At 39.2% G+C, this 27207-nt stretch overlaps 1 protein-coding gene across 1 annotated transcript in view; it reads left to right on the top strand.

Annotated features, from left to right (window-relative positions):
• Positions 1-27207, top strand: part of LOC101517490 (amine oxidase [flavin-containing] A) — a 53935-nt gene that overhangs the window by 23527 nt on the left and 3201 nt on the right. The window contains exons 4-13 of the mRNA XM_012927779.2: positions 8218-8322; positions 10956-11047; positions 13799-13940; positions 16051-16200; positions 16515-16674; positions 17521-17617; positions 21690-21743; positions 23718-23775; positions 25055-25152; positions 26861-26972. Of these exons, the coding sequence (XP_012783233.2) occupies positions 8218-8322; positions 10956-11047; positions 13799-13940; positions 16051-16200; positions 16515-16674; positions 17521-17617; positions 21690-21743; positions 23718-23775; positions 25055-25152; positions 26861-26972 (1068 nt within the window). The remainder of the gene's footprint in view (positions 1-8217; positions 8323-10955; positions 11048-13798; positions 13941-16050; positions 16201-16514; positions 16675-17520; positions 17618-21689; positions 21744-23717; positions 23776-25054; positions 25153-26860; positions 26973-27207) is intronic.

The raw sequence follows: 27207 nt of genomic DNA, 5'->3' as shown, positions 1-27207 counted from the left end.
TTCTTCCTACAGTCATGTACTCCAGGTTTCTATGCCAACAACTGAAATGAAGGGCTTTTGAGAGTGTGTGTGTTCTGGAATACTAAGTGTTTTGTCACTGTTGCTAAGCAATGTTCTTGATTTAGCCAGTAGATTGTGTAAAAGGTAAAAGCTGTTGTTTTGTGTTAGTTTGTCTTAATGCTTGATTTGACCCTTTACTTCAGAATGCTTTTTTGCATAAGGGGCATTTATTTTTTTTGAAGATGTGTTTATTTTTATTGGAAAGGCAGAATTACAGAAAGAGGAGAGAAGAAGAGATCTTTCATCATCTGGTTCTTCCAGAAGAAGAGAAGTTAGCTGCCCCATGAATGCACATTGACCAGCTAGAAAGTCCTTTTGTCATTGCATTGTTCTACCATGTAGCAGGATCAGTGCTGCCATGTAACCCTGTTTCGCTTTTTTATTTCTGTGTCAAATTTAGTGACACAGAAAACATAAACGATATTTTTGAAATTTCAGTTAATTATCCCTACTTTGAAATAACACATTGTAATAATGTCAATATTTTATATAAAAACACTCCAGTTTTATTTTTGTAACATGTCATTTCTGTTTTGCTTCGAGTTTAGATTTCATACAACCACAAGAAGAAACTTCTAAATGGAATTAGGGAGAAATTGAGTGTTAATTATGGTTCACTGTGGTTAATGCTTTGATCTTGGGACTGCGGGAGTGAATCCTTTTTGCTTAAAAGATTTTCCTCATGTCATTCCCTTTCAAACAAAAGGAATGATTACTGAAGTCATCCATTTCCTTTCATTCCCATAGCTTGCCTATAATTTGTCAGAGTTAAATGATACATAATGAACTTTGAGCTAAAATTTAATTTTATGTGTTTGCCAAAGTATCCAGTGACCTAGTTTCTACAGCCATATGAATTTCTCTGAACAACAAAAAAATCAGACTTCAGAGACAATGGGAGGAAATCACTGTGGCTGTCACTTGCTGGCCATCAAAATCCATATAATAATTTGCACATGCACCACCGGAGTAGTCCTGAGTATCTATGACTTTTCTTATCTGTAAATGTTTTAAAAATGCTTTTCTGATGAGCAAATTCTGGGAAGATTGTTCTGAGAGTGCTGGCTTCTGGTCCATGCTACCTCCTACTCCCTGCAGAGCCATCACGAAAATAACTTCATCCAAGAGAGGGATACCGTTAGTAGCCTACCTGGCAAGAGGTGCTTCTTGGCCCTCAGTCCTGTCCACCTGCTCTGACACTTTCTCACTAGACTGCCCTGTTACAGGGAGAAAGGTTCCAGAGCAAATACAGCACAGAACCCAGGATACATTCACAATTTTAGTAGGTATGCAGACAATGCCAGCTCATTCCTGTTTGATTTGGTGTGGTGAGATTATACATCCTATTGTCCAGGAGGAATACAAGAAAGTATTTTCCCATGGGTAGTGTTTGAAAAATAAATATTCTGGTTATCACAGTTTTACTTTCATCTCTTATTTTTCTGCGTTATTTCAAGACTTTGATAGTGCAAACCAGAATGTGAAGAAAGAATGAATAGATGAATAGTGTTTTCTAAACAGCATTAATCTCAAAATGCTTTGCAGGAGAGGAGGTTTACTAGTTACACAAACTTTAAAGTGTTCTCTATTCTGTCCCTGTCTTTGCAAGTCAAGATTCCCTTAGCAAATTAGAAGTTTTACAAGGCCTAGCAAATGGAAACCATTTGCATATAGTGTCCATACAGATCGGAGTGAGAGATACTAATGTAAGAGAAGTGGCTTTGGAGATTTAGGTTTCCTAAAGATTGAGGAATTCCATCTTTCTCTGTTGCTTGCAACAGCTAGTATATAGTGAATTCTAGTGAATTTGATGGTAATGATTATTCTGACCATTTTTGGAAAGGGTTATATGTGGAACTGATATTAATGCTAAACTGGCTTTGCATTTAGCAAAGAGGGGGAGTCATTTGTGTAGAAGATGACTAGACCCAATCTGGGACATAGGAGAATAAATGTGATACAGGATGGGTATGAAAGCAAACATTTCATTTTCCCTACTTTATCTTTTTACCTAGCAGATATTTCTTGTAACTCTACTACTCACAAGTCAGCATTGGAGATATAAATACACAGGAAGCATAGTTCCTGTTCCAAAGTACATTGAGGTGGATAGAGAAATAATGCATATTCACAAATCAGTTCAATACGGAAGTGAGAATAGTTAGGCCCATGAGTGACGAACACATACATTGCTGATAGGAATATGAAATAGGTAGCTGCTTTGAAAAAGAACTTGGTAGCTCTGTCAAATGGTGTGGGGAGTAAAAGTGATTGCAAATGAGTAAGCTTCTACTTGAAGTGATAAAAAGGCTTTAAAATTAACTGTGATGATGGTTACAGAGTGAATACTAAATTCCATTGAACTGTACATTTTAAATCAATAAATTATATATATATATATGATATGTTAATAATGCATTTAAGCAGCCATCTATCGTCACAGTATAACATTTTAATATTTTACCTAACTGCCTATTTCTACTAAGTTAGTGATATTTGCGAAAAAGGAACAAATATTTTTTTAAAAACTCTTTAATTTCCTGTAATTACCCAAGAGCTTCCAGAACAATTTATATTGTTTCTAGCTTAATTTCCTTGCTTGCAGTTTCTGTATATGACTAGAATCCCTTGAGAAAGATACCATGCTTATTCTTTAAAAAACCATCCTTTTTAAAGAGTTATTTATTTTTATTGGAAAGTCAGATACAGAGAGGAGGAGAGACAGAGAGGAAGATATTCTGTCCACTGATTCACTCCCCAAGTGACCACAACAGCCAGTGCTGAACTAATGTGAAGCCAGGTTCCCAGAGACTCTTCCAGGTCTCCCACGCGGGTGCAGGGTCCCAAGGCTTTGGACCATCCTTGACTGCTTTCCCAGGCCACAAGCAGGGAGCTGGATGGGAAGCAAGGCTGCCAGGACTAGAACTGGTGCTTGTATGGGATCCTGGTGCGTGCAAGGCAAGGGACTTGAGCTGCTAAGCTACCATGCCTGGCCCAAACCATTCTTTAAAAAAAATTTTAAGTTTTTATTTGATAAGCAGATTTTACAGTGAGAGAAGGAGAGACAGAGAGAAAAAGACCTTCCATCCACTGGTTCACTCCCCAGATGGCCACAATGACCAGAGCTGAGTGATCTGATACCAGACACCAGGGGCTTCTTCTGAGTCTCTCACATGGGTTCAGGAAACCAAGGGCTTGGGCCATCCTCTACTACTTCCCCAGGTTATAAGCATAGAGCTGGATCAGAAGTGGAGCAGCATGAACACAAACTGGTGCCCATATAGGATGCCAACATTTAAATCCCTCTGTCATTCCCTGCCCCAGTACCTGAGAGAACTAGCTTGCTATGCCACCACACAAGCCCCTCAAACCATTCTTTCTTTATGCTCATGGCCTCTTCTATTTCTGAGGGCAATAGTTCCCCTTTTCCAGAAATGGAACTGCAAGATTCAGGTGCCACTGTGTTGGCTGGCAACCATGTAAGTCTTTAGAAAGGAGCTGAGAATGTGATAAAATATCAGGTCATGAGCAAGCATACAAGAATGTGTTATTATCAGTCTTTGAATGTGTGAGAGTTTGGATAACAGTTTGGTACCTATAAATATAGAAGGAGTAGAGGTAGAAAAATATAAACCACAACATAGTGCAAATATAATAATAACAAACAGATGGCAGCTGAAGTTCTTTGGGGAAATAGGAAATGAGTGGATGGAGAAAGAGGAAATGAGTGTGGATTCTACCCTGGAGGCTTTGGTAGATGGGTGAAGGGAAAACCAACACCATCTGCTGGGGTGTGTCAGATGAAGCCAAGTATTAATGGGATGGATATGTCCCTTCAGTTATGGCTAAATGGAGCTCACTGGAAACATTAGAACTCTGTCTGGGTCTCCCATGTGAGTGACAGGGATCCAGGTACTTGAGCCAACTTCCACTGCTTTCCCAGGTGTATTAGCAGGGTGCTGGATCTGAAGTGTAACAACCAAGACATGAATTGATGCCCATATGGGCAGCAGCTTAGCCAATGTGCTACAACACCAGCACCCTAAGTGCTTGCTTTATTTAAAGCATTGTTAAGGACTACAGAAAAGAAACCTCAAAAGATCTCTCTGTGGAGAGGGATGGTGGTCAGTGTTATGGGACATCATGTTAAACTGCCATCTGCAGTACTGGCATCCCTTGTGGGCACTGGTTCAAGTCCAGGCTGCCCTGTTTCTGATCCAACTCCTTGCTGTTGTGTATGGGAAAGCAATAGAAGATGACTCAGGTACTTGGGCCCCAGTACTGGATAAACCTCTTGCTTCAGTCTGACCCAGCCCTTGGCCATTGGGCCATTTTGAGAATGAACCAACAGATGGAAAACTTCTCTGTCTCTTCCTCTCTATATATGCTCCTGACCTTCAAATATATAAATAATATAGAAATCTGTGTTTTTTGAAATTCCCATTGGGGCCAACATTGTGGTATAGCAAATTAAGCTACCACCAATAACACTGGCATCTCGTATGGGTGCCTCTGCAAGTCCCAGCTGCTATACTTTGAATTCAACTCCCTTCTAATACACCTGGGAAAACCACAGAAGATGGCCCAAGTGCTTGGTCCCCTGCACTCTTGTGAGAGACCCAAATGGAATTTCATCTGTTGTGTCCATTTGGGAAGCAAACCAGTGGCTGGAAGCTCTCTCTCTCTCTCTCCCTCCCTCCCTCCCTCCATCCATCCATCCATCCCTCCCTTCCCCTCTCCCTCCCTTCCCCTCTCCCTCCCTTTCCCTCTCCCTCCCTCTCTTCCTCCTACTTCCCCCCTCCTTCTCTCTCTGTGTGACTCTACTTTTCAAATAAATAAATTTTTAAAAGATCTCTCTTACCAATTATGTCTAATACAGTGGGACTATTCTGGTCCCAAACAATTCGTATGGGCTAGACAGGCGTATTCCTAAAACAATCCAGAAATAAAGCATCTGTTTATTTTCAAGATGATTAAACAAAGATATTTGGCAGCTTCCCCAGTGACCTTTGATACTTTAATAGTATTCCCTTTTGCTTAAGAAAAATGTAAGAATACAGATGAAGCTCTCTAATGTGCCAATCAGTAAATGCTACTTTATACTACAAATTTGACTTTTCTTATAGGACAAACAATAAAAAGTTTTGTGTGAGCCATAAATTGTCATCTCCTGGCAACATATCCTATTATTATGAACACTGGTAGAAGAAACTGGTTTCTCAAGAGGACTAAAGTATTTGGGGCACAATTCCAAGGACATTGTGTTCTACTCAACGTCAGCCATTTCTACTATGTCAGTTCTGTAGAGATTAAAGGCACTTTGGAAAGATAGTAAGATTTCGGAGTATAGGCATAAAACATAAGGAGATAAAAACTCTGGAGTAATAGTCAAGTTTGTTACTGAAGAGCAGTGATCATTTGCAGGTAGTGTTCAAGAGCTTCTGCCATGCATACCCTTAGGTCACAGAAATTTTTCTTGCTGAAAAGTGGCTAGAGATTGAAAAATGACTGACATCTTGGTAAAGGTAGTTCTCATTCAGCCAAGAGACATCCCCTGGCCTTGTTACTAAACTACTTTATGTATATTCTCTCTCTCTCTCTCTCAACTACTTTAAGGATTCTCTCTCTCTCTCTCTCTCTCTCTCTCTCTCTCTCACACACACACACACACACACACACACTCACTCACGTACACAAAATAGTCTCAAATTGTCTAGTATAAGAGTAGGCAATGGGGCAATGGTAACAAGGAGCCCTTCTGGACACTTTGTAAGACAGAGGCAGTGTTGTGTGGTTGCTGGCGCCCCATACACATGACATTTTTTTAGCAGGGTTGGATTTTCTGTGAAATAAGAATCCAGAAATGGATAGTTGCAAAACTAGAGAATGAAATCCTTTATCTACTTGGTGCCTCTGTCGAACTTTCTTAGAGTGGGGCTTTTGTGATCTTTAAAAAAAATATTTCATGGCACTTGTTCCTAGAAAGATTACCAGACTACCTTCTCTTCTTTGCTTGCACTTCTGCCATCTTTGTGTTATGAAGGCTCAGATCATGAAATCATAAAGACCTTTCATGAAATTGTATTCAAGCTGGCATTGTTCTGTAAAGAACTGCATTAGGAATGTGGAACACATTTCGTTAAACTATAATGCTTTTTCTAATGTTCCTAGTGACTGAGAACATGAAAGTTTTTAATAAGACTTTTGAAGCAACCAGGTTTGTAGGAAGATATTCTTTGAGTATAAAATCTACATTCCACCCAGGAAAATGCAGATTTTTTTCAGATTTCACTTAAGGGAAGAATTGTAACAAGAACCAGCTGTTCTGAAGACTGCCCAAGCCATTACTTAGCACAGTTTCTGTCCTCCCCATAACTATTTTTGTGTGCTATGTAAAATGTCTCTACCCATTTTTCTCAGAACACACGTTAGCCTTTTCCAAAATTGGCCCTCTTTCCTCAGCAGTCAACTTACATCCCTAGGGAATTTTAGCTTCTATTTTTACTTCCTAGAAATGGAAAACATGCATGTGGAAGACATAAAAGTTTCACATTTCAAAGTTCTCTTTGTTTCATATGAGAAGCTTAAAATATCTCTAGAACAAAGTTATCTCCTCATTCCATCAACCACATAGAAGTCAGGAAAGCATGTTTTATGAGCTTAGGCTTTGGGAGCAGGAAATTTCCGTTCTGCTATTTACTAGCTACTGTCACTGGGCTTTAGTTTCCTCGTTTATAAAATAGAAACATCAGTAGTGCTTGTCTCCACAGGACTGGAATGTGCATTACATGAGATAACGCATATGAGGAGTTTTAGCTGGTGTCAGGCATGGAAAAAAAAACTCAATAAATGTGATGATGGTGGTGATGATGATAAAGGATTTGGTATCTTGAAAAGTTGTACTGCAGCATTACAACATGACATTTTCTGACAGAAATCAGATCACATAATCTGCCAAGGTTATTTGATTTTTGTTATGTGCAAGGGAAAATTACTTCTTTTGTCACTTAATGGCTGCCATACATTCTTACTCAGTTGGAGAATGTGTGTGTGTGCTGTTACACCTTGTGGTGATTCAGAGTTTTTTTATATGCTTTTTAAAAACGCAACTTTTAATATCATGCAATACACACAAAAGGATTTCTATAAATACTTTTTTGACTAAAATCATATTTTTTTACAAAATCATCATAGTCAACATAATCTTGACCTTATGAATATTTAGAAGACATTTATTTGTTAATTTTCGTTTTCTTTGAAAGGCAGAGAGAGAGAGAGACACAGAAAGATCTTCAATCTGTTGATTCACTCTCCAGTGCCTGCAAGTTTTTGCAGGCCAGGTCAAAGGCAAGATGCAGAAACTCCATCTGGGTCGGTCTCCCACATGAGTGATAGGGACCTGAATACCTGAGCTGCTGCTTCCCAGAGCACAGATAAGCAGGAATTTGCAACCTGGAGTGAAGCTGATTAGGAATGCGGACATCTAAACTACTGGACCAGATATTCTCCCCAAGACATTTTTTTTTAGAAGTAAAAGGAATTAAATTAGCAGAGAAGATCACAGAAGCTACCTTGGCCTGCTCTTCTTTTTATAAGTATTCACATTCCACTTACTCCGTCTTTTCACTTAAAACAGGGCCTGTCACACAGTAAGATGAAATGATTGCCAATAATGAAACATCTTCATGTTAGAGGTCTTTGTACAAAGCCATGGAATCCAAGTTGGGGTGACAGGAAGTAATCTACTGAAAGACTGTGAGAGACCCTACAAAACCGACATGAAACTGGAGGATGAGCAGAGAGCAGGAGAGCTCTGGCAAGTTAGGGGCAGGAGCTGGCACTGTAGTCATTCCAGCAAGGAGCATCTCCTAGCACACTACCACAGGAAAAGAGAAACCACAGACCCTTCTGTCTTCTATACCTGGGAGACTATTCCAGGGTCACACAGCAATGGGAAAATTTTTGCTATTCTCACTGTAATTGAGGCCTATATAGCTAAGTTATATTGACTACATTCAAGGAAATCCTTTTGCCACAGAGGATATTGTCACTTTGAAAATGGCTGACTTAAACTGGTTATTTTGTTTCGTTTTGTTTTTGGAATGCTTCTTAGTTTCTACTGCTTTTCAATTGCTTACTCTTCCTTTTATGTACCAGGGGAAAATTTATCCATTTCGTGGTGCCTTTCCTCCAGTATGGAATCCCATCGCTTACCTAGATTACAACAACCTGTGGCGCACCATGGACAACATGGGAAAGGAGGTAAAATTATCTGTTGACCTTGCACATGGCCCATTACTGAAATAAACTGGCAACTTTTAAAAAAATTATTATTATTTTATTTCAATGATCTTTACATAGTTATTAGGGCACAAGGAAAGTGGATAAGACCATTGTTTCCACATTCTGTTTTTTCTTTCCTATATCTAAGGGAAGTGGGGAGATAAAGGGAGAAGCCACATCCACCTCCCAACCGTCGCAGGGTCCCCGATGTGGGGCATGCTCTGAGGGCACTGCTCAAGTGGTCCCAATAGTTCAACAGTTCTGAATTGCTGCCAATCTCACCATTCCAAACACAATGAAATCTCTCCAGAATCCACTGGCTGCAATAGTCCGCCTTAGAGTTTCCGTTTACCCAAATTTTCACTGCCAACACTTGGCTGGGATACTTGATCAATTTGTTCAGTCCTGCCGTGGTACCAGTGTCCTCTGCAGGCTCCAATGTACTGCCATATCTTCCATGTGCACCTGGATATGCTGTCCACTGCTCCATCTGAGCCACTGAGGAACCTCAGCTCTGACACATGCACCATGGTCAGACCATGGAACCTTCATGGTTGGGGTTCTGAGATCAGCAGTTTAATTTGAGGGATCCCCATAGAACTTTCATCTGAGGTGATTCCAGACCTGATGCTTGTGTGTGCTTGCCAGTACAGGGGCCTGCACAGTCCGTCACCTCAGTCAGCTTATGCACACACTGGCGGTTGCAGTTGATGGGTCAGTTCTGCCCTCAGCCCTGTCTTCTACACAAACCAATGGGTGTTAGAGCCCAGCCCAATTCTTCCCAACATACACTCGACCCTCACGCAAAGCAGTGGGAGCTGCAGCCTAGTTGCAGTGCCCCTCAATAACTCTCACCATGCCCGCCCTCTGCCCTGGTTCCCATGCTTGCCAGGATGTACAGCAGACTGGTCCAGTCCGTCCTCCATCCCATTCAGCTCTCATACATGTCAATGGGCATTGAAGCCTAGTTCAACCCAACCAGCCCCACTATCAAGCCCACACACATGCTGGCGGGTGCCACTCTCTGTCTAGCCATGCCTGCCCCAGTCCTAGTTTTTATGCTCACCAGTTGGAGTGGCAACCCAAGGGGGAGGTGCCCACTATTTCCCTACTGGGCCCACTCCCACTACTGGATTTTTCACTCTCCAGGTGGTTCTGTAGTTTAACTTGACAGAATTGCCTGCCCTCTCTCCCCCCAACCCATACCAGCATCTGCCAACTGATGCTGCCCAACCAACACACACTCACTCTTTCTTATGCATGTACCAGTAGGACCAGTGAACACAACCTGACTTTTCCCTGATCCAGCTCACATGAGGCCAACAGGTGTTACTGTAGTCCTACCTGGCCTGTTCTGCCCGCATCCCAACTCATGCTCTCCAGTGGGACTGGTGGTCCAGCAGGGGAACCCCATGCAATGGCAACTGTTTAATATCCTTCCACAGTATTATAGGGAACATTGCTCTGTATATTGATGCATTTTGTTTCTAACCCACAAGAATTGTGCAAGCTGGTAATATTTCTTCTTTGACAAATCGTGAAAATGAGTGACCAGAAGTTATGTTAAATCTAAGACTACACAGTATAGAAACCAGGATTCAAATCCCCTCTCTCTGATACTGATGCCTGTGGGCCTTTAAGTAACTGAGCATTTAAATGACATATTTTTTCTTACATATCTTGACTTTCTTCCATTTATACCAGCTTTTTCATTTTACCAGCTTTACTGAGAAATAATTGATAAGTAAAAGTTACATCTATATGTGGTGTACAATAATGACTTTTGATATATGTATATTCCAGTTTAGCAGCTAAGAATCAGAGAGAGTCAACTGAATCAAAGCATACATATGTCTTTCGAACTAATTTTTGGTACCTGTGTTTCCTGTATAAAACAGTTTATTCACAAACTTACCTGGGTGCCCATGAAAAATATCATAAAATATTTATGAATTAATTAAACTGATATACATCAAGAGCTACCAACAGACTGCCTTCTCAGTGAGCTCTAGATTACAGAGATGTAGTTTAAATAATTTTATAGGAGCAATACATGTTACTTTAAACAGAAATCACACATATAAAATACACAATCCAGTATTGAGAATTGTTCGACAGTCACAGAGCCTTCATTTTTCCATTGCTACCCTTTGAGTTTCATTTCCTAGCTGATTACCATTGTCTCATGCTTCTAAAGTTAATAAAGGAGAGAAAGATTTGCTGCCCCAAAGATTTTTTTTTTCTTAGTCACAGGCTCCATAACTTCACACTCTGAAGTGTAAATTAGCATCCCTAAATGGGTATTAATCTTCAATAATAATAAACATTGGTAATGATCATTGTCATAATAATCCCATTACATATAAAATCATGCATTAATCGATAGAAATATTATAGCTAGCAAAATATAAATACTATTAATATTATTGTTTTGGCAGTAGCATTAAGGCACAGAATCCAGACAGCTCTTTTCCTCCCTGATCTCCATGTACAATTCTGTGCCAGTCACACATTCCAATAGAGACCAGGAGACCAGTTTTCAAAGTTTCTCAGGTGGCCTTCTCAGCTGGGCCATGACACTGACCATCATGTGGGATCTCTTTTCTCTGCAGATTCCAGCAGATGCTCCTTGGCAGGCACCTCATGCTGATGAGTGGGACAAGATGACCATGAAAGAACTTATCGATAAAATATGCTGGACAAAGTAAACTTGACCATTTTAAATTTGCTTTTATATCTTCCATTCCTATGTTTTCTACTCTGTCTTGTGCCATATTGCTTTTCTTAATAATTTATAGGAAGTTTGTTGAGAAGAATCCTAATATTCTTTCAGTCAGTAGCAACTTTGAGACCACTCTAGACATTTCAGAGCAGATTTCAATGGGAAATTAATCTGTGCCCTAAAAAAGTAAGTAAATGAGGTATAATTTCTTTTAGTGAAAGTGTTGTGAGCTTAATAAAACCAGTAATTGTGTTTTACACTTTATAAAGACTGGCCACAAAAGCAATTTGTAAAAGAGTTTAAAGTAAGTCCACATAGATGGCTGGTCCTGTATAAATAAAAATATAAACTGTATGTTTTCTGTTGAAATCTATACTAATAGTGTAATTACTTACATTTCAGTAATATAGTTCTCTATTGCTTAACAATACAGCATGTACCTCATTAGGCACTTTGCCATTGGGTAGGCATCATAGAATGTAATTCACATGAACAAGAACATCTATAGCATCACTAGGTGTTGTATTCTTTTGAGGCTATCATCATACATATAGTCCCTCACTGATGAAAACACCATTTTTCAGTGCTTGGCTGTACTTGCTTATGTATTAGTGTGTATAATATTTATGCAATTATTTGAGATATGTGTTTGAGGCCTGATATGTGGAGACACTATACCAGGCATTAAGGAATGGTGGTAAACTAAGTAGAAATGATAACTAGTTTCATGAAGTTCACATTCCTTAAGCAAGAGGTACTCACAGTGACCACATAATGACCTAACAGTAGAATAGTGCCTGCAACAGGAGGAGCTTACCTTGTCTGAGGGTAAAAGAAAACATTCAATAATGAATTATTTTTAAGTTGAAATTATGGCTATTGTTCAACTAAGAATGCACCTCAGGAGTCGAGGGAGATACAGAGGATGAATGATTTGGGGGAATAATATCATCTAAGAATAACCTGTATGATGGAAGAAACAGGAAGGGTAAATACTGTGGCAGAATAGTATCCTTTGCAACTAATCCACTGTGTAGTTTAGAGAAAAGAAAATGATATCTCCCAGGAATGACCTGAATGGCTGATGCAAGACAGGGAATCTGGGATGATGTCTGAGGCATAGTGCATTTTGGAATGAACCACAGAGGCAGTGATAAGACAGATAAGTGGTATGTGTGGAAATGGTACCTTCCAGGATTGAACCATAGTTGGGGAGTTAGGCAAGTGTATGTGGTGGGATGGTGTCTTCCAGAAATGACCCACCCAATCAGGGGAGAAAGGGTGCATAAAAGAAATTGGTAGGATAGTGTCTTGGAGAATGGTGTCTTCCAAGAATAAATCAGTTAACCTGGAGGAGGAGGGAAATATTGATTTAATCGGTATGGTATCTTCCAAGGATATTTCAGAGTTGCAGGGGGAATTAGGAAGGTGATTATTGATAAGTGGCAATAGTTTCTGGGCTGGGATGAAACAAGGAAGGGTGAATAGGTTTGAAGGACTGCTATCTGGAGAATGAGCCACTGAAGATGGCAAAACTGAGGAGGAGACAGTCAATGGATGATGTTGAGGACAGGTTTCTTCCATGAATGAGCCAGGTGTGTTGAGAAGAGGCAGGAATAGTTAGAGCTGGGAATGATCCACAGGATCAGATGAGCATCAGGAAATGTGTATGTTTTGGAAGCAATCATATCCTCTAGGAACAAATCATTGTAAGGGGATATCCCCAAGCAATGAGAAATATACTTAGTGTTGTTGACAAGATGCTGTCTTTCAGGAATGACCTACCTGGGTAATGGGTAGCAGGAGTGGGTAGCTAATTTACAGAGACTAGTATCTTCCAGAAATCACCCACATGGCACAGAAAGTGAGGGGAACTGGGAGGGTAGGTGAATATTGTAATGGAGATGATATTTGACACAAAGAATAGGGCCAGACTGGCAAGGTGGATGGTATTCAGGGGTGTCCTTTAGGAATGGCTCACACGGACTTTGAGTGAATGGTATGTTCTAGGGCAGAGTGATTGTTGAAACAGTTCTGTGAGCTTGCTGTGATTGTTGAACCAACCTCCTGTGATTCCTGCTACAGACTGATAGGCTGTAGCAACTGAGTGCTCTGTATGCCAGCATCATAGAATGGCAAGAGTGTGCAGTATTAGAGAAAGTTGCAGTACTTCTGCAGCAGCCAGTGTTACACGATACATTGTAGTCATTTGTGATTTGGCCTTTCTCCATTTTAAGCTGTGGAAGGGTTTTAGGCAGAGAGATTTTTGAGTTTGCAGTTTCATTGATTATATAAAGCATGGAAAAGAATTCACGAGGGAATGCATATAAGATGATCAAGTAGTATCAACCACTGGTGAAACCAAAATGAGGGAACATGGTAACCTGGGAGCAGGGTGAAGCAGTGTAGAGGGAGAAGAAAGGATGGTTGTTACAACAGATGAGAAGTATTCCTCTTGATCACTGGCAAACATAGTGACAATTTAGACAGACTGGATTCTGAACATTTGGACCTGAACTGCAATTTCTTAAAATTCTTGAGATTAAATTCTTAAAAACAGAATACCTTATCCCCCCCCCAAGAGCTACAAAAATGATTCCTTCAGATGAGCCATGAGATTTTTTTTTTCAAAAGCAGTGAAATTACTTTCTAAATACCTTATATTTTAAAATTTATAATTCTTTGGCTCATGTATATATAAACTACTGACTTACACTCTTGTTCTGTGAGCAGGACTGCCAGACACTTCGCCTATCTTTTTGTTAACATCAATGTGACCTCCGAGCCCCACGAGGTGTCTGCCCTATGGTTCTTGTGGTATGTAAAGCAGTGTGGTGGCACCACTCGGATTTTCTCAGTTACCAACGGAGGTCAGGTATGTCATGTCTGTTTTGAGACTGTAACTTCATGTGTGGTTTCACTTTCACCCATATCAATATTTTGAAACATGAACAATTAGCAGCATGAAATGATCTAAAAAAAATTCTCTGAAAAATTTTCTGTTTTTTTGTCATTCCTGAAAAGTTCACAGCTAACAGCTATTTCCTTTTGAACTAATAGATTTTGGGAAATAAGTTCTTTACATTTTTAGATAGGAAAAATAGGCTAAATGTAGGAAGCTAAATTCCTAGAATAAAATAAATTCAATTTACAAAATCGTTGTACTGGAAAAGTCAAACAAAGTTTTTGACCTGCCTGTTCCTCTCAGTTATTTTGGGTTAACTGTGATAGAATGAAAGTGATTTTTTTCCCTTCTAGTCACAAAAGTAATTTATGGCTACTGTAGGCAATAGCAAATTCTATATTTTGAAATCTTCATTTTAGCTACCCACTTGCATTTGTCCAGCTTCCATCACATTCCCATTATTAACAAAGGAACTCTCTTGATTCATTGACAGGATCTGCAGCAAACTGGTGGCAAAACAAGAATCCTAATCCTTTGATTTTTCAGACTCTGCGATTCTTTGTAGGCTCCTCCTTGTCCAGAGAAAATGGATAACATTTTTAAGAATGCTGTGCTTAGATGAGATGAGCTTAACCAGTAGCAATTCACTTCTAACTTATGCTCTGTTCTCTGATTCCCTAAATTCTGAATGCCAGTATAAAGTGTGAAGACTTTCTATGCACATGGATCATTGCTTTCCTCAGGAAATCCCTAAGCTGTTCTATGACACCAAAGTTATTGCCCATTTGATCCTTATCTTTGACAAATGTAAGGCAGTTTCATTTTATGTCTGTACTTACCAGGAAGAAATCCCACACTACTCCTTTTAACCCATGTTTTACTTTCTGAGATATCTTGATTGATATTTGATATTTGTATTCTACATTCAGAGAAGCTACAATACTTAAAGCCAAACTCTACTTGACCTTTGGGAAAGTAAGATTCAGATTAGGAATGTCAAACTATTAACATAATAGCTTTGTTGAAGAACTTGACTTTGTCCTTTAGTAATATAATTCACCAAATACTAAGCATGAAGGAGTAAATATGAACAAGATAGAGATAACTCATGATGACTCAATACTTTACTAAAATTCAAGAAACTCGTAGAAAATGTAAGTCAGAATACACATCAAATGATGCTAGTTTTCTTGGACAAATCATGAATTTATATCTGAATAACTAACAGAATATTTTTATGAAGAGCTTTAGTGGTATCATTAAAGAGTAGCCAGTTGTGATAGTGCAGAAGATCACTGTGTGTTTATGATTGGGGTATTTAATTTTCAAATTTTGGGATGTGCTTTTTCTAACCACTGAAAAGATCTTCTATGGCAAGGTAAAAGCATCATCCTGGTTCTTACCAAATGTATTGTACTGAGGACTTACCTTCTCAGATAAAGCTGGACCAGTTTCCATGGTAAGCATAGCGGATGGCAGTGGGCAGAGAATTGAAGACACAAATAAGGTGCTTATCCTTCATCCCTCTGCCTCTGCTGTCAAACTTCCAGACAGTTTTGTATAAAGGTACTCAGGATCCAAGATTCCTATTCTGAGAACCTCATCTGATAATGACAGGTAGGACACCCTAAGTGCATTGCCTACATTTTGCCTTCCTAGATAATCATAACCCAAGACTGGGAACAGCCAAGTACAGTTAGAAACCACATCCGGTGGGAAAAGTGTGAGACCCTCCTCTTTCCAGGGCTCCTTCTATGCATCACACTCTTGGGACATTTGCGGTCCAAGGACTTGCTAAAATGTCTTCATTTAATCAGGGCATCACTGATGTTAGGTAAAAATTTCTTCTGAGTGTATGATTTTGTAAACTAATAACAATTTTTCACTGCTGGAAGCTGTGTGTAGAATAATTGAGGAATCTTGACACATATTGCTTTTGTCTTTGTGAGCTCTCCCAACAGTCAAGTGTGCAGAGGCTGAAGTTATAACTTGTGACTTTCTGGAGGTTAATTAATTGGCGCCAGTATGATTTTCCTTCCTTTGGATTTTTTAACTTTTCCTTTCTTACTGACCTTCGTAGGAACGCAAGTTTCTTGGTGGATCTGGCCAAATAAGCGAGAAGATAATGGAACTTCTTGGAGACCGAGTGAAACTCAATCGTCCTGTCACCTATGTTGATCAAACTAATGACAACATCATAGTTGAGACATTGAATCATGAAACCTATGAGGTAACTGATTTCAATATGAATGTGTGTATATGTATATATATATATACACATATTGAAATATATATATGTATAAAATAGGCCTTGTGTCTTCTGCAGTTTCTAATGAAATAATCCAAGAAGTGGCATAATTAATGCTGACATATTTCTGCCTCAGTTTCCCTAATTACTAGCACTGATTGACCTAAGTCTGTTTTGTGGCCTCATTTTGTATGTTGTTATTTCTCAGTGTCATTCAAAATATTAAAGGTGTTTCATGCTGACAGCAAGAACTGTAGCTCATGTTTAAAGTGATATTTTGTTTACATGTGTTTTAGTGCAAATATGTGATTAGTGCCATCCCTCCGATCTTGACTGCTAAAATTCACTTCAAACCGGAGCTTCCATCAGAAAGAAACCAGTTAATTCAACGTCTTCCCATGGGAGCTGTCATTAAGTGCATGATGTATTACAAGGAGGCCTTCTGGAGGAAGAAGGGTAGGTGGTTCTTATTCAGATTTTAACTGAATTAAATGAAAGAACGGTGATCTTTTAGAAATATTGAGCGAAATGCTCTAAAAAAACAATAACAAAAATTACTGTTTTTAAAAGGTAATGAAAGTTTCAGCAATATTATTCTACCAACTTGACCATAGCTCTGGCAACACAAAGTGACCCCAGAAGCACTTGTTGGCAGTGAGAGGAAAGGAAAAGACCATATCAGTTGTAAGGCCACCACTACCCTGGCTTCTGGTCTTTTTTTGTCTTGCTACTTTCTCTTCATTAACAAATTAATGCCAAGGGGCACTATAGAAAGGTCATTGCTTTGAGGTCAGACATCCCTGGGCTTCACTTACTTACCAGCATTGGTCTTTTAAATGTAAAGTGTTCTGGATATGATACTTGGATATGGTAGCTCCTTTTGAAAAGCCTTCTGCTCATATGGTATTCCTTTTCACCATTTCTTCAGGATTGATCATAGATGGGGTGATTCCCTCTAATATATGTCTACTTTCCTCCTGTGTATTTTAGGATCCAGGGCCATGTTTTTATTTATTTATTTATTTATTTATTTATTTATTTATTTATTTATGCTGTATATTGGTCATGAACCCTCTGTGTTAAAGGTGATAGCAGTGTATTGTTTTCCATATGTGGGGGTAAATAGACATCCTTGTATAGCCAATGTGCATAAGCAACAGGAAGTAGCTTCTAGGCTTGGATCAAAGAACAATAAATAAGTTTTACCTTCCTCTTAGAAAAATAATTCGTATGTATTTTATATGTGTATCAATGTCTGTGATGAGGTTGGTATCAATCTCCTATTAATTTTTCCTGGTTAAGATTACTGTGGTTGCATGCTCATCGAAGATGAAGATGCTCCAATTGCAATAACCCTGGATGACACCAAGCCAGATGGATCGGTACCTGCCATAATGGGGTAAGTTAGAACTGGGAGTTCTGCATTTTCCATATTATATTGGTAGATTAGTATAGACCTTGGCCAAGTATATTGTTTTGGAATTGAGTTAGGGCAATGATAAGTATCCCTACAAAATTGTATCATGTTTCCACGGATTAAAACATTATAGTAAAATCTGAGTTTGGTACGAGAACACTGAGATATCTTACTGAATTTAACACCATTTGAACTTGTGCCCATTTTTTCCCTCCCATAAAATGTATATGCTGAGGTGGAAATGGAAAGAACAGCTACACAGATGATATGGTAGCTAACTTTGCCTAGAGATAGCAGGTTTGTACCCATTGTGGAATGAAAACATTTTATCCTATAAAACCTATCATATCCAAGGTTTTGAGCTTTAAAGCTTTAACTTATTCTCCATTCAAAACATCTGCTTCAAATAAATGTTAGTTTGTTACACTGGGATCAAGGATGGCTGTCCAATTAGGAAGGGTAGGTTGAAGTAGAGCCAGGCCTTGAGTGGATGGCTTGAATTTTCTGTCAGATTTTCCATAGTTATCCTTCACCAACAATACTTCCTCCACCTGTGGAAGTACAGGAATGGTGCAGGATGGTTATGTGTACAGGAGGGAGTCCTTCCCTCTCCTTTCATCCCAACACATGGTTCCCCTGCCTGTAGAAGGCTAGGGTTCCAGAGAGAAGTAAGCCTGTTACAAAGACCCTCCTAAGCAGCACCCTAACCTCCCAGCTGCCTGCCCTTTAGTCAATCAAAAACAATACAAACAAGTTATTTTTTCTGCCACATTTTCATCAAAGAATGTAGCCTCAGCAGTCCAGTGACTTTTAGACACCAGTATCTTTCCCCTTTGCTCCTGGGAATACATGCCTCCTGCCAGAGGGAGAGGTGAGCTCTTGCATATCATATCATTGAAGGAAATCTACAGAGTCCAAAGGAGCAAATCAACATCCCAAGGCATTAGAAAGCAGGCTGAGCTATTGAACTTCTAGCAAGACATTTTATGACCACTTAACTGCAGCTATGAGAAATAGTATCAGCATCCCTGAGAAGCGCAAGTGCTTACAAAGTAATGACCATAAGAATAATACATCCCTTTATCTCTAGTTGCATTGAGAAAGGAAGGACATAAGTTGTTTTTGGCAGTGTAGTATCACCTGCTATGTGACAGAGAAAAGCAGAAGGTCTAACTCTGGATGGAAGCTCATGAATGTTCCCTTTCCCCTGGTACTTAGATACAGTGACATCTGCTTTTCTCAGCTTTCTTTGGCATTATTTACTTGGATATGTGTGGCAGGATCCTTCCAGATGTCAATAGGATTATTTAGATACCTCCTAGAGGATGATGGTCTAATCTGTATTTATTTATTTAGATGAATTTATATGTTTGAAAGACAGAAAGAAAGAGAAAGAAAATCTTCCATTTACTGGTTCATTTCTCTAATGGCTGGAGCTCCCATGCCAGGAGCCAGGAGCCAGGAGCTTCTCTTCTAGGTCTCATATGAGTGCAGATGCCCAAGGCCTAGGGCCATTCTCTACTGTTTTGCAGGCCATTGGCAGGGAGCTGGATTGGAAGTAGGATAACTGTGATTTGAACCACCACCCATATGGGATGCTGGCACCACATGGAGTGGCTTTACTCACTTTGCCACAGCATTGGCACCTGTATTTATTGATTCATTAGTTTTCCTTGAAATTGATAAATAGTAATTGTAAGAAAAAGTATCTATAGAGTGTAATGTGATAGCTCAATATACGTATACATTGTAGAGTGATCAAATCAGCCTGATTAGGATTCCCATCACCTGAAATATTTATCATTTCTTTTTAGTGAAAACATGTAAAGTCCTCCATTTTAGATATTTTGAAATATAAACTATATTTGTATGAACTAGTTACCCTGCTTTGTAGGAGATCACCAGAACTTATTGCTCCTAACTTTAACTCTGTACCTGAGGGAAACTAGAACATGCCTCCCCAAAATAAGGATTGCTGAGCTGAAGATAGTTAAGATGGAGGAGGGGAGACTGTCTTCCTTCTCCTCTAAAAGCAAGACAGAGAGGGAGACAACCCTTTATCAGCTCAAAGAAGTGGAGAAGAATTTACTCCATCAGTGCCTTTCCAGATATTTACATTCTCACTATTTCCTGCCTTTAGAAACCTGGGACTGCTTTTATTTGTTTGATCAGTTATCTAGAAGTTACTGTTCTTTGTTAGGTGTCCTATATCAGGCAACACTCCTAAGCCACTGCCTTGAGTTAGTTTTCATTGAGGTTTCTCCCCTGTGATATACACTACACATCTTAGCCACCTTTCTCTTGTTAACCTGTCTTTTGCTGCAGAAATCTGTATTTATGAGGGATTTATGGGAGATGAGGGAAACGTTTATTTTTCCCCTTCATACTGGTTGACTAACCTCTCCCGTTTTATCAAGACAATTGACTCTACCCTGCTCTTTGCTCTTGATAATTAAAGCTTTGCGGAGACGTGATCCCATTCTGCTGTTTGCTCTTGGCCATGAGAACCTCACAGATAGGAGTGGTAACTGCCCAGTACTATGGAATAACCAGCACCTTTTGGGAACTGGAAAGGACCTTGTACTTTATAACTGTGAAATATCCCCAACACAAAGCCAGCCAGCTCTTAAAATTTCCACAATAAAAACCAAAGAAAGTAAAAGGATATTTGTCTGTTCTTATAATGAGGTCAAAGAGGTTATTTAATTGATGACATGAGATTTTACAAAAATAGCTAGGATTAAAAAGCTTTCATATAAATCATTTAAACCTTTCATCAATTACTAGTTGTAATCTTTTAAATACTACATACATCTATCTATATTGAGTGATTCTTGCATATACCTGAAATTTAAAATCACTCATAGCAAGCCATGACTTGAAGTGTTAAATCAAGCAAATTATGATTATTCCATAATGTTAAGTTGTTTGGATTTCTTCAATATTCCATAGATCCTTTTGAAATAGCTATTCCTGGGGTTAACACATTTTGTGTCTCGGTTTCCCAGAATGGTCTTAAATAACAGCTCTAAAAGCATTGTCAATCAAATTGAGGAACAGTTTAATTTCAGGGTGGGGAGATGAGGAAATATCTGCTTCCAGCCCTTGCATTTTTAGCCCTGATCTATTTGTCTTTTGGATCTAGAACAAAAGAAATACAGTTTTAAAACTACTTTCTGTTGGAGAAATAATTTCATTGTCCTTTAGCTCATTTGGATTTTTGAAAGCTTTCTAATAATAGTATAACTAAGGAATTTATGTCACAATTCAATTCTTTAAAATATGTAGGCAATTAGTAATGCCCGTATAATAAATAGAATCTATTTGATTAAAGGGAAGCAGACAGATTATGACTGAGTTTTTAATAGAGATACTTTATGTAGGGACTATGCTAGATCATTTTCCCAGGAAGCTGACTTGGAGATGAAGATTTGAGAGCAAGAGGTTTACCAGGAAGTGGACTGGGGATTGTTACCTATGGCAGCAGAAGAAATCAGGACTAGACAGTGGGAGAAGTTGAGCTTTAACGTGGTCCCAACAAAGGCCTCAGCCTATGGGAAACTCTGGGTCTCAGATTTGTGCTAACCTGACCCAAGGTCACTGGATATCAGTTGCCTCTGGAAGGGTTAGGAGCTGGAGCCAAGCAGGTCTCTACTAAGTGAGTTAACGGTCCTACAGAGAGATATGAGGACCCAGCCATTACATTGACTGCATACACATACTTCTATGTGTTTTCCCAGCTTTGATCAAGAATTTGGCAGCAAGTAAGTCTTCATGTAGCACAACATTAATTCAGTCAGCACATTGTGTGCCCAAAACTGTTATGGTTTGAGCATCAAATATTGAGGTGGAGATAACCTGTGATTTAGAAGCCCATAGTCTACCAGGGATTTTGGACACAGCAGACAACAAAAGACCACATGACATTTCCTCTGCGAGAGGGCAAGGTCTAGGAGAGTTCTCTAATTCTGAATGCATAGAGATATAAACAATTTCAAAAGAAGGGTAGTGACCTAATCATTCAAATGTAACCTCTCTCTCTCTCTCTCTCTAGCTTCATTCTTGCCCGTAAAGCTGATCGGCTTGCCAAGCTTCATAAAGAAATCAGGTAAGACTGTATCATCTGAAAAAGAGATGAAAGGTCAGCTTCATATTTTGTTTGTCTCACTGACAACAATAGAATACCATCGGGAAAAAACAGTTTACAGATACTCTCAAAAATCCCATAATAAGTACATATTTGTGTTCATTTATAATAGTTGAAAGGTAGACTTTATCTGTAAGAGGAATAGAGAAAAACAATAGAAAAGATAAGCGGAATGGAGGAATCTGTGTGACTTGATCACTTCTTCAAAGGCCTTGTCTCATTAAACCATCATATTTCTTCTTAAGTTCCAGCATAGGAATTTTGAAAGGGACATGTACTTTTCCAACTATAGAAACCAGAAATAGCGTATTACATATAGTTTTTTCATTACACCCACTAAGCTTGACATTTTCTTTTGGATTTCCTGCTTGCTCTCCTTATTAATAATATAATAAATAGCAGCCTGGAGGTAGACATTTGGTTATGATTGTACATGGTGGCTGACTGTCTCAAAATGTCTGAGAAAGCAAGACCCTTACTGAATATGTCATTGACAAGAACAGGTCTTTTCCAGGACTAATTGTATCAAAACTCCATAGTGGATGTTTCTTTCTTTTAAAAATTGTATGTATTTATCTATTTAATTTGAAAAGTTAGAGATATAGAGAGAGCAAGTCACAGAGATAGCTCTCACATCTGCTGATTTACTCCATAAATATCCATTATATCTCTTGCTGGACTAGGAAAAAAACACACACACACACACACAAACAAAAAAACAGGAACTCAGCCCACATCTCCCACATGAGTGGTAAAGGCCCAAGTACTTGAGCTATCACCCATGAAGGAACCCAGCTACTTGTGCTATCATGATGTATATTAGCAGGAACCTGGAATTGGGAATGGAGTCAGGATTCAAAGCCAGACACTCTTGTATGGGATGCAGGCATTCCAGCTGGCTGCTTAATAGCTGAGCTGAATGCCTGCCTCTTTTATTTATGATTTTTTTGATGTATGGTTTGAACAGGAATTTAAACATCTACCTGATGCTATGTGACATGATCTCGAAAGTTGCATATGTCTCTCCCTAAAACCTTCTATGAGAAAATAGTAGCAATAATCCATGTTTCTAATTCTACCTCTTCTTTTAGACTTTATACCCATGTTATAGAAGTTCTGAAAGTTATATAAATGATGTTAATTAAAGATTTAGACCTATTTCTCTGATTATATTTTGTCACACAGTATTCAGAAAAAATAGAGGCATATTTAAAAAATAATTTCTAATGGAATTGATGACATAAAATTTCCTGTTTGTACTTCTATTTCTTTTATTACCAGCAAGCTTGATTTCTACTCTCCCTCCCCAACTCCTGTATATTTTGGCCATTTGCTTTTTATGCTTGTCTTAAACAGATTTGCATTACATTTGCTATATATTTTTAAAAAGAAATATTACTTGTTAAAGTTTAACAGAGTTTGGAGCAGTTTTATACATTTAAACTATCTCTTATATGACATTCAAAAGATTAAATCAGCTTTGTACGTTTGTAGCTATTTGAAAGAGATACAGGATAAGTTGCAAGACACTATCAAATGTACTATATGTATATAAAAATATTCATTATAGAGTTCCGGAAAAATGATACAGAATCAGTTTCTAAGACTGAACTAAATTTAATTAAGAATTATTTTATCTATTTCCAACTCAAATCGATGCAGAATTAGATATGGAAGGCAAAAAAATGTTAAAAGAAGGTAAATTTTCTTGATTCTTGCAATCAAATAACTATGCTGAGGCATAGAAAATTAAATGAATACAGAGATTCATTATTGAGCTTTTCATTTTGTGTCAGTACATAAAACTATTGATTTAATTTTTTCTGTACTCCATCTGCTTTACTGGCAAGAGCCGTAGAACTGACTCTCTCTCTATATATATATTATACCCATCAGCGTATTACTTCCCTAACATTATTGGTTCTTATTTTATAGGAAGCGGAAAATTTGTGAGCTCTATGCCAAAGTGCTGGGATCAGAAGAAGCTTTACATGTAAGAAATCCCTGGCATAAATTCCTAGCATGTTTGGCTCTGTTTATTCTACGTGGTAAAGCAAATCAGATTCTGCTCTCCTGACAGTCTTACGAAGAGTGTATAAAGGGTTATGCTTAGCTTGGAAATTAACTTCAACAAGCACAAAAGGCCATTAAAAGTTGGTGTCAGGTGCATGGAGTTTCTGACATAGCAGCTCCTTAGGCTGTTTAGGTACTCACCGATAACTGGCACCCAATTATGATCAGAGCCAGGAGACACAATTATTATGTCAAGGACTGGTGAAAGTGGTTCCCAGGACACAGGTCCCATCCTGTTGTTAGTGTCAACTGCCTGCTGCAAAACAAAACCCCAGATGTATGTCATCATTTGTTAGTGAAGGAACAGTAGTATATACATGACAAGATACGCTAAATCTGGACTATCTGCGCAAGTCCAAGTCATACTAATTTATTTTCCCATGTATAGACTCAATTCACAGGTCATTTAGGACATTCAGCTTTCAGTTCACCATCAAAAGTGATTAGGAGAATGAAATTGTTTCTGAAGAACCTGCCAATACCTGGGGACCCTTTTAGGAGCTTATATCTGAACTGCTCAAATAATAAACTTTCAGAATGTTAGTCTTAAGAAAATCAAAGATGATTTTCGCATGTCCCTTGGGGACATCTTAACTATTCCCTTCAAAACAGTATTCCCATCATTCATGTTAGAGAAGGAGTTAGAAAAGCTTCAAGCAGACCCTCCTATAAGCTGATTTCTTGTGGGGTTTTCTGTGGACTTGTGGTCTAAAAACTTTAACCCTCATCAAGATCTTGAGAAAATCAAAGTGTATATATTTTGATGATATCATATTTCCTCTGTTTGTAAAAGGTCTTTTTTATTTGAAGGATACAGAGAAAAAGATTTCTCATCCTCTGGTTTATTCCCCAAATGCTTGCAACACCTAGGGCGGAGTCTTGCTGACACCATCCAGGTCTCCCACTCAGTTTACAGGGTCCCAGGTACTTGAGCTGTCACCATTGCCTTCCAGAGCCAGAAACAGAGCCATGACTCAAAACCTGGGACTTTGATATGGGATACAGGCATCCCAAGCAGTCTTAACCATTGTGTCATAATGTTGGGCCTGATATTTCCCTTTTAATGAATTAGAACAGTTGGGTCATCTTTCTTTAATATAAAATTTTTAATGAAGTAAAGCACACAAGCGGTTTCATTGTTGACTGGCAGCATTTCAGCTTTGTTTTCTCTTTGCAATTGTTTCCCCACTAAACTGCAGCCGGTGCATTATGAAGAGAAGAACTGGTGTGAAGAACAGTACTCCGGAGGCTGCTACACAGCCTATTTCCCACCTGGCATCATGAGTCAATATGGAAGGTACTACCTAAGCACCATACCAACTAATACAAGACATGTACAAAGTTCAATGGGAAGTCTGGAAATAGAATGAGCATTCCTATTTCTAATATTCTAGATAGTCAATTTGCATAATTCTAGATGTCCATAGGAAAATAAGGCAGCTATTAAATAGAACTATGGCTGCTGGCACATAGAGTGATAGCAAAAACACTGAGGTAGGGACGGGGGACTTAAGATGTTGGCAGTGCTTGTGGGAGTGAGGGAAGATGCAGTGGCTGCCAAGGGGCCTTCTGGAGCTCAGCTCAACATATAGTCTCACATAGTTTATGCTGGACTCCTTGGCACTAGTCTACACAAAGGGACATTGGGTGTATTCATCCAGTGCACCCATGTTTCCAACATAGCATCAGTTTTTCAGAGGGAGCAGTTCTTACTGTGTGCAGCTGAAGTGTGAGAACATGGGTTGGAGGAGTATAGAAGTTCACCTTAACTTTAGAAGCCCTTGCTCCATAAGCTGGAGATACTTTGCATCATAGGCATAGTGTCCAGGGTCAATTGTTCAGTTACAGGAATACAGTAGCCAGGAAAACCCAAAGGGATAATCTCCTAGAAGGATTCTATGGCAGTCTTCCAAGCCTCAATGCCGTTTACCAAGCTAGGAGTGGAAAGAGGCATTTTTAGCATAAGCAGTGTTGTCTGGTCGCATATGTAGAATTACACCTACATCTGCTTTCCAAGGGACAGAGCTAGGAAATTAATACAAAGTCACATTTGTTCACCAAGAAGGAAGAGTTGTTTATCAGCCCTTTCCTTCAGGAGAATTTTACTTGTCTTTTTTTCCCCCCACTTAATCAAATCAAATACCCTTTGTTAGTGAACAGGATTGATGAACTGGATTAGTTCTGGAGTCAAAGGAGAAAGAAAATAGAAGTAGGATTAGGAATCAATGAATCCCAGTGGTCCTAAATTGGAAAAGGGGCTTCAGTGAAGGCCTTTGGGGTGGGGGTGTAGGGTGCAGTTTGGGAGAGTTCATGATGGTGCCTGCAGATGTAATAGTAGTCTACACCCAAATAGATGGAAGGATGAGTTGCCCATTTGGCCCAGCCCTTCCTTGTTTCTCATTGGCAAGCCCTGTTTGTAAGAGGAGGCCCATCTCCTTGGCCTCTAGCCAGTCCCTAGGTAAATCAATAGAAACCAGCTATATAAAGGCTGTCTTTCAAGGGGGCACATCTACATAGTCCTTCTAGTCTCCCCTTGCCAGAAATGACCATGAATATTCCTGTCTAGGCACACACCACTGTATTTCCTCCTGAGACACTGAAAGTACCCACGTGGCTGGCTGAGATCTGTAACCCTGTTAGAGCTCAGAAAGACAATGTAGGCCAGTAAAATGGATCACAAAACAGGGCATACATCAAGCGTGTCTGATTGTGGATTGGATGCATGTTCTCCCATTCCAACTCTGGCTGACTTGGAAAAGGTCAGCATTGCTTTTGGTAATGAATGACCTGACAGCCCTGTCCTCCCTGGCTTGTCCAGATTCTTGTGTGCAGGCCACCATAAAACAAAGAGCAGCCTGTCACCTGGGGTGGTGTCACGCTGGCTGGTTTTTTTTTTTTTTTCACAATTAGAGTTTTCCTAAGTGAAGTAAAATGAGGGCAGCAATTTGCTCATTTTCCTTCAGAGCCTTCCTGAGTAACTCTGTGTGACTTTTTGTTCCTTGAAGGGTGATTCGTCAGCCCGTGGGCAGGATTTACTTTGCTGGTACAGAAACAGCCACCCAATGGAGCGGTTACATGGAAGGCGCAGTGGAGGCTGGGGAACGGGCTGCTCGAGAGGTAAGGGAGGAAGCTGGGTACTTGCCCTCCTCAGGCAGAGCAGTGTTCTTGCCATCTGATATTTCTGGCTCTTCTTTTCCTTTGTATGATGCATTGATGACATATGTGAAGCTGAATCTTTGCTTTCTAAAAATCTGACACATAAAAATTGTACATATTTGTAGAGTACCAGGTAATACTTCAATACTTTAAGCAATGTGGCTTTTCCATTACCTGAAACATTTATCACCTCTTT

The sequence above is a fragment of the Ochotona princeps genome, chromosome X (genome assembly GCF_030435755.1).
Source record: "Ochotona princeps isolate mOchPri1 chromosome X, mOchPri1.hap1, whole genome shotgun sequence".
NCBI classification, from domain to species: domain Eukaryota; kingdom Metazoa; phylum Chordata; class Mammalia; order Lagomorpha; family Ochotonidae; genus Ochotona; species Ochotona princeps.
Note: the sequence above shows the minus strand (reverse complement) of the source record. Positions and strands in the feature narration are given on the sequence as shown.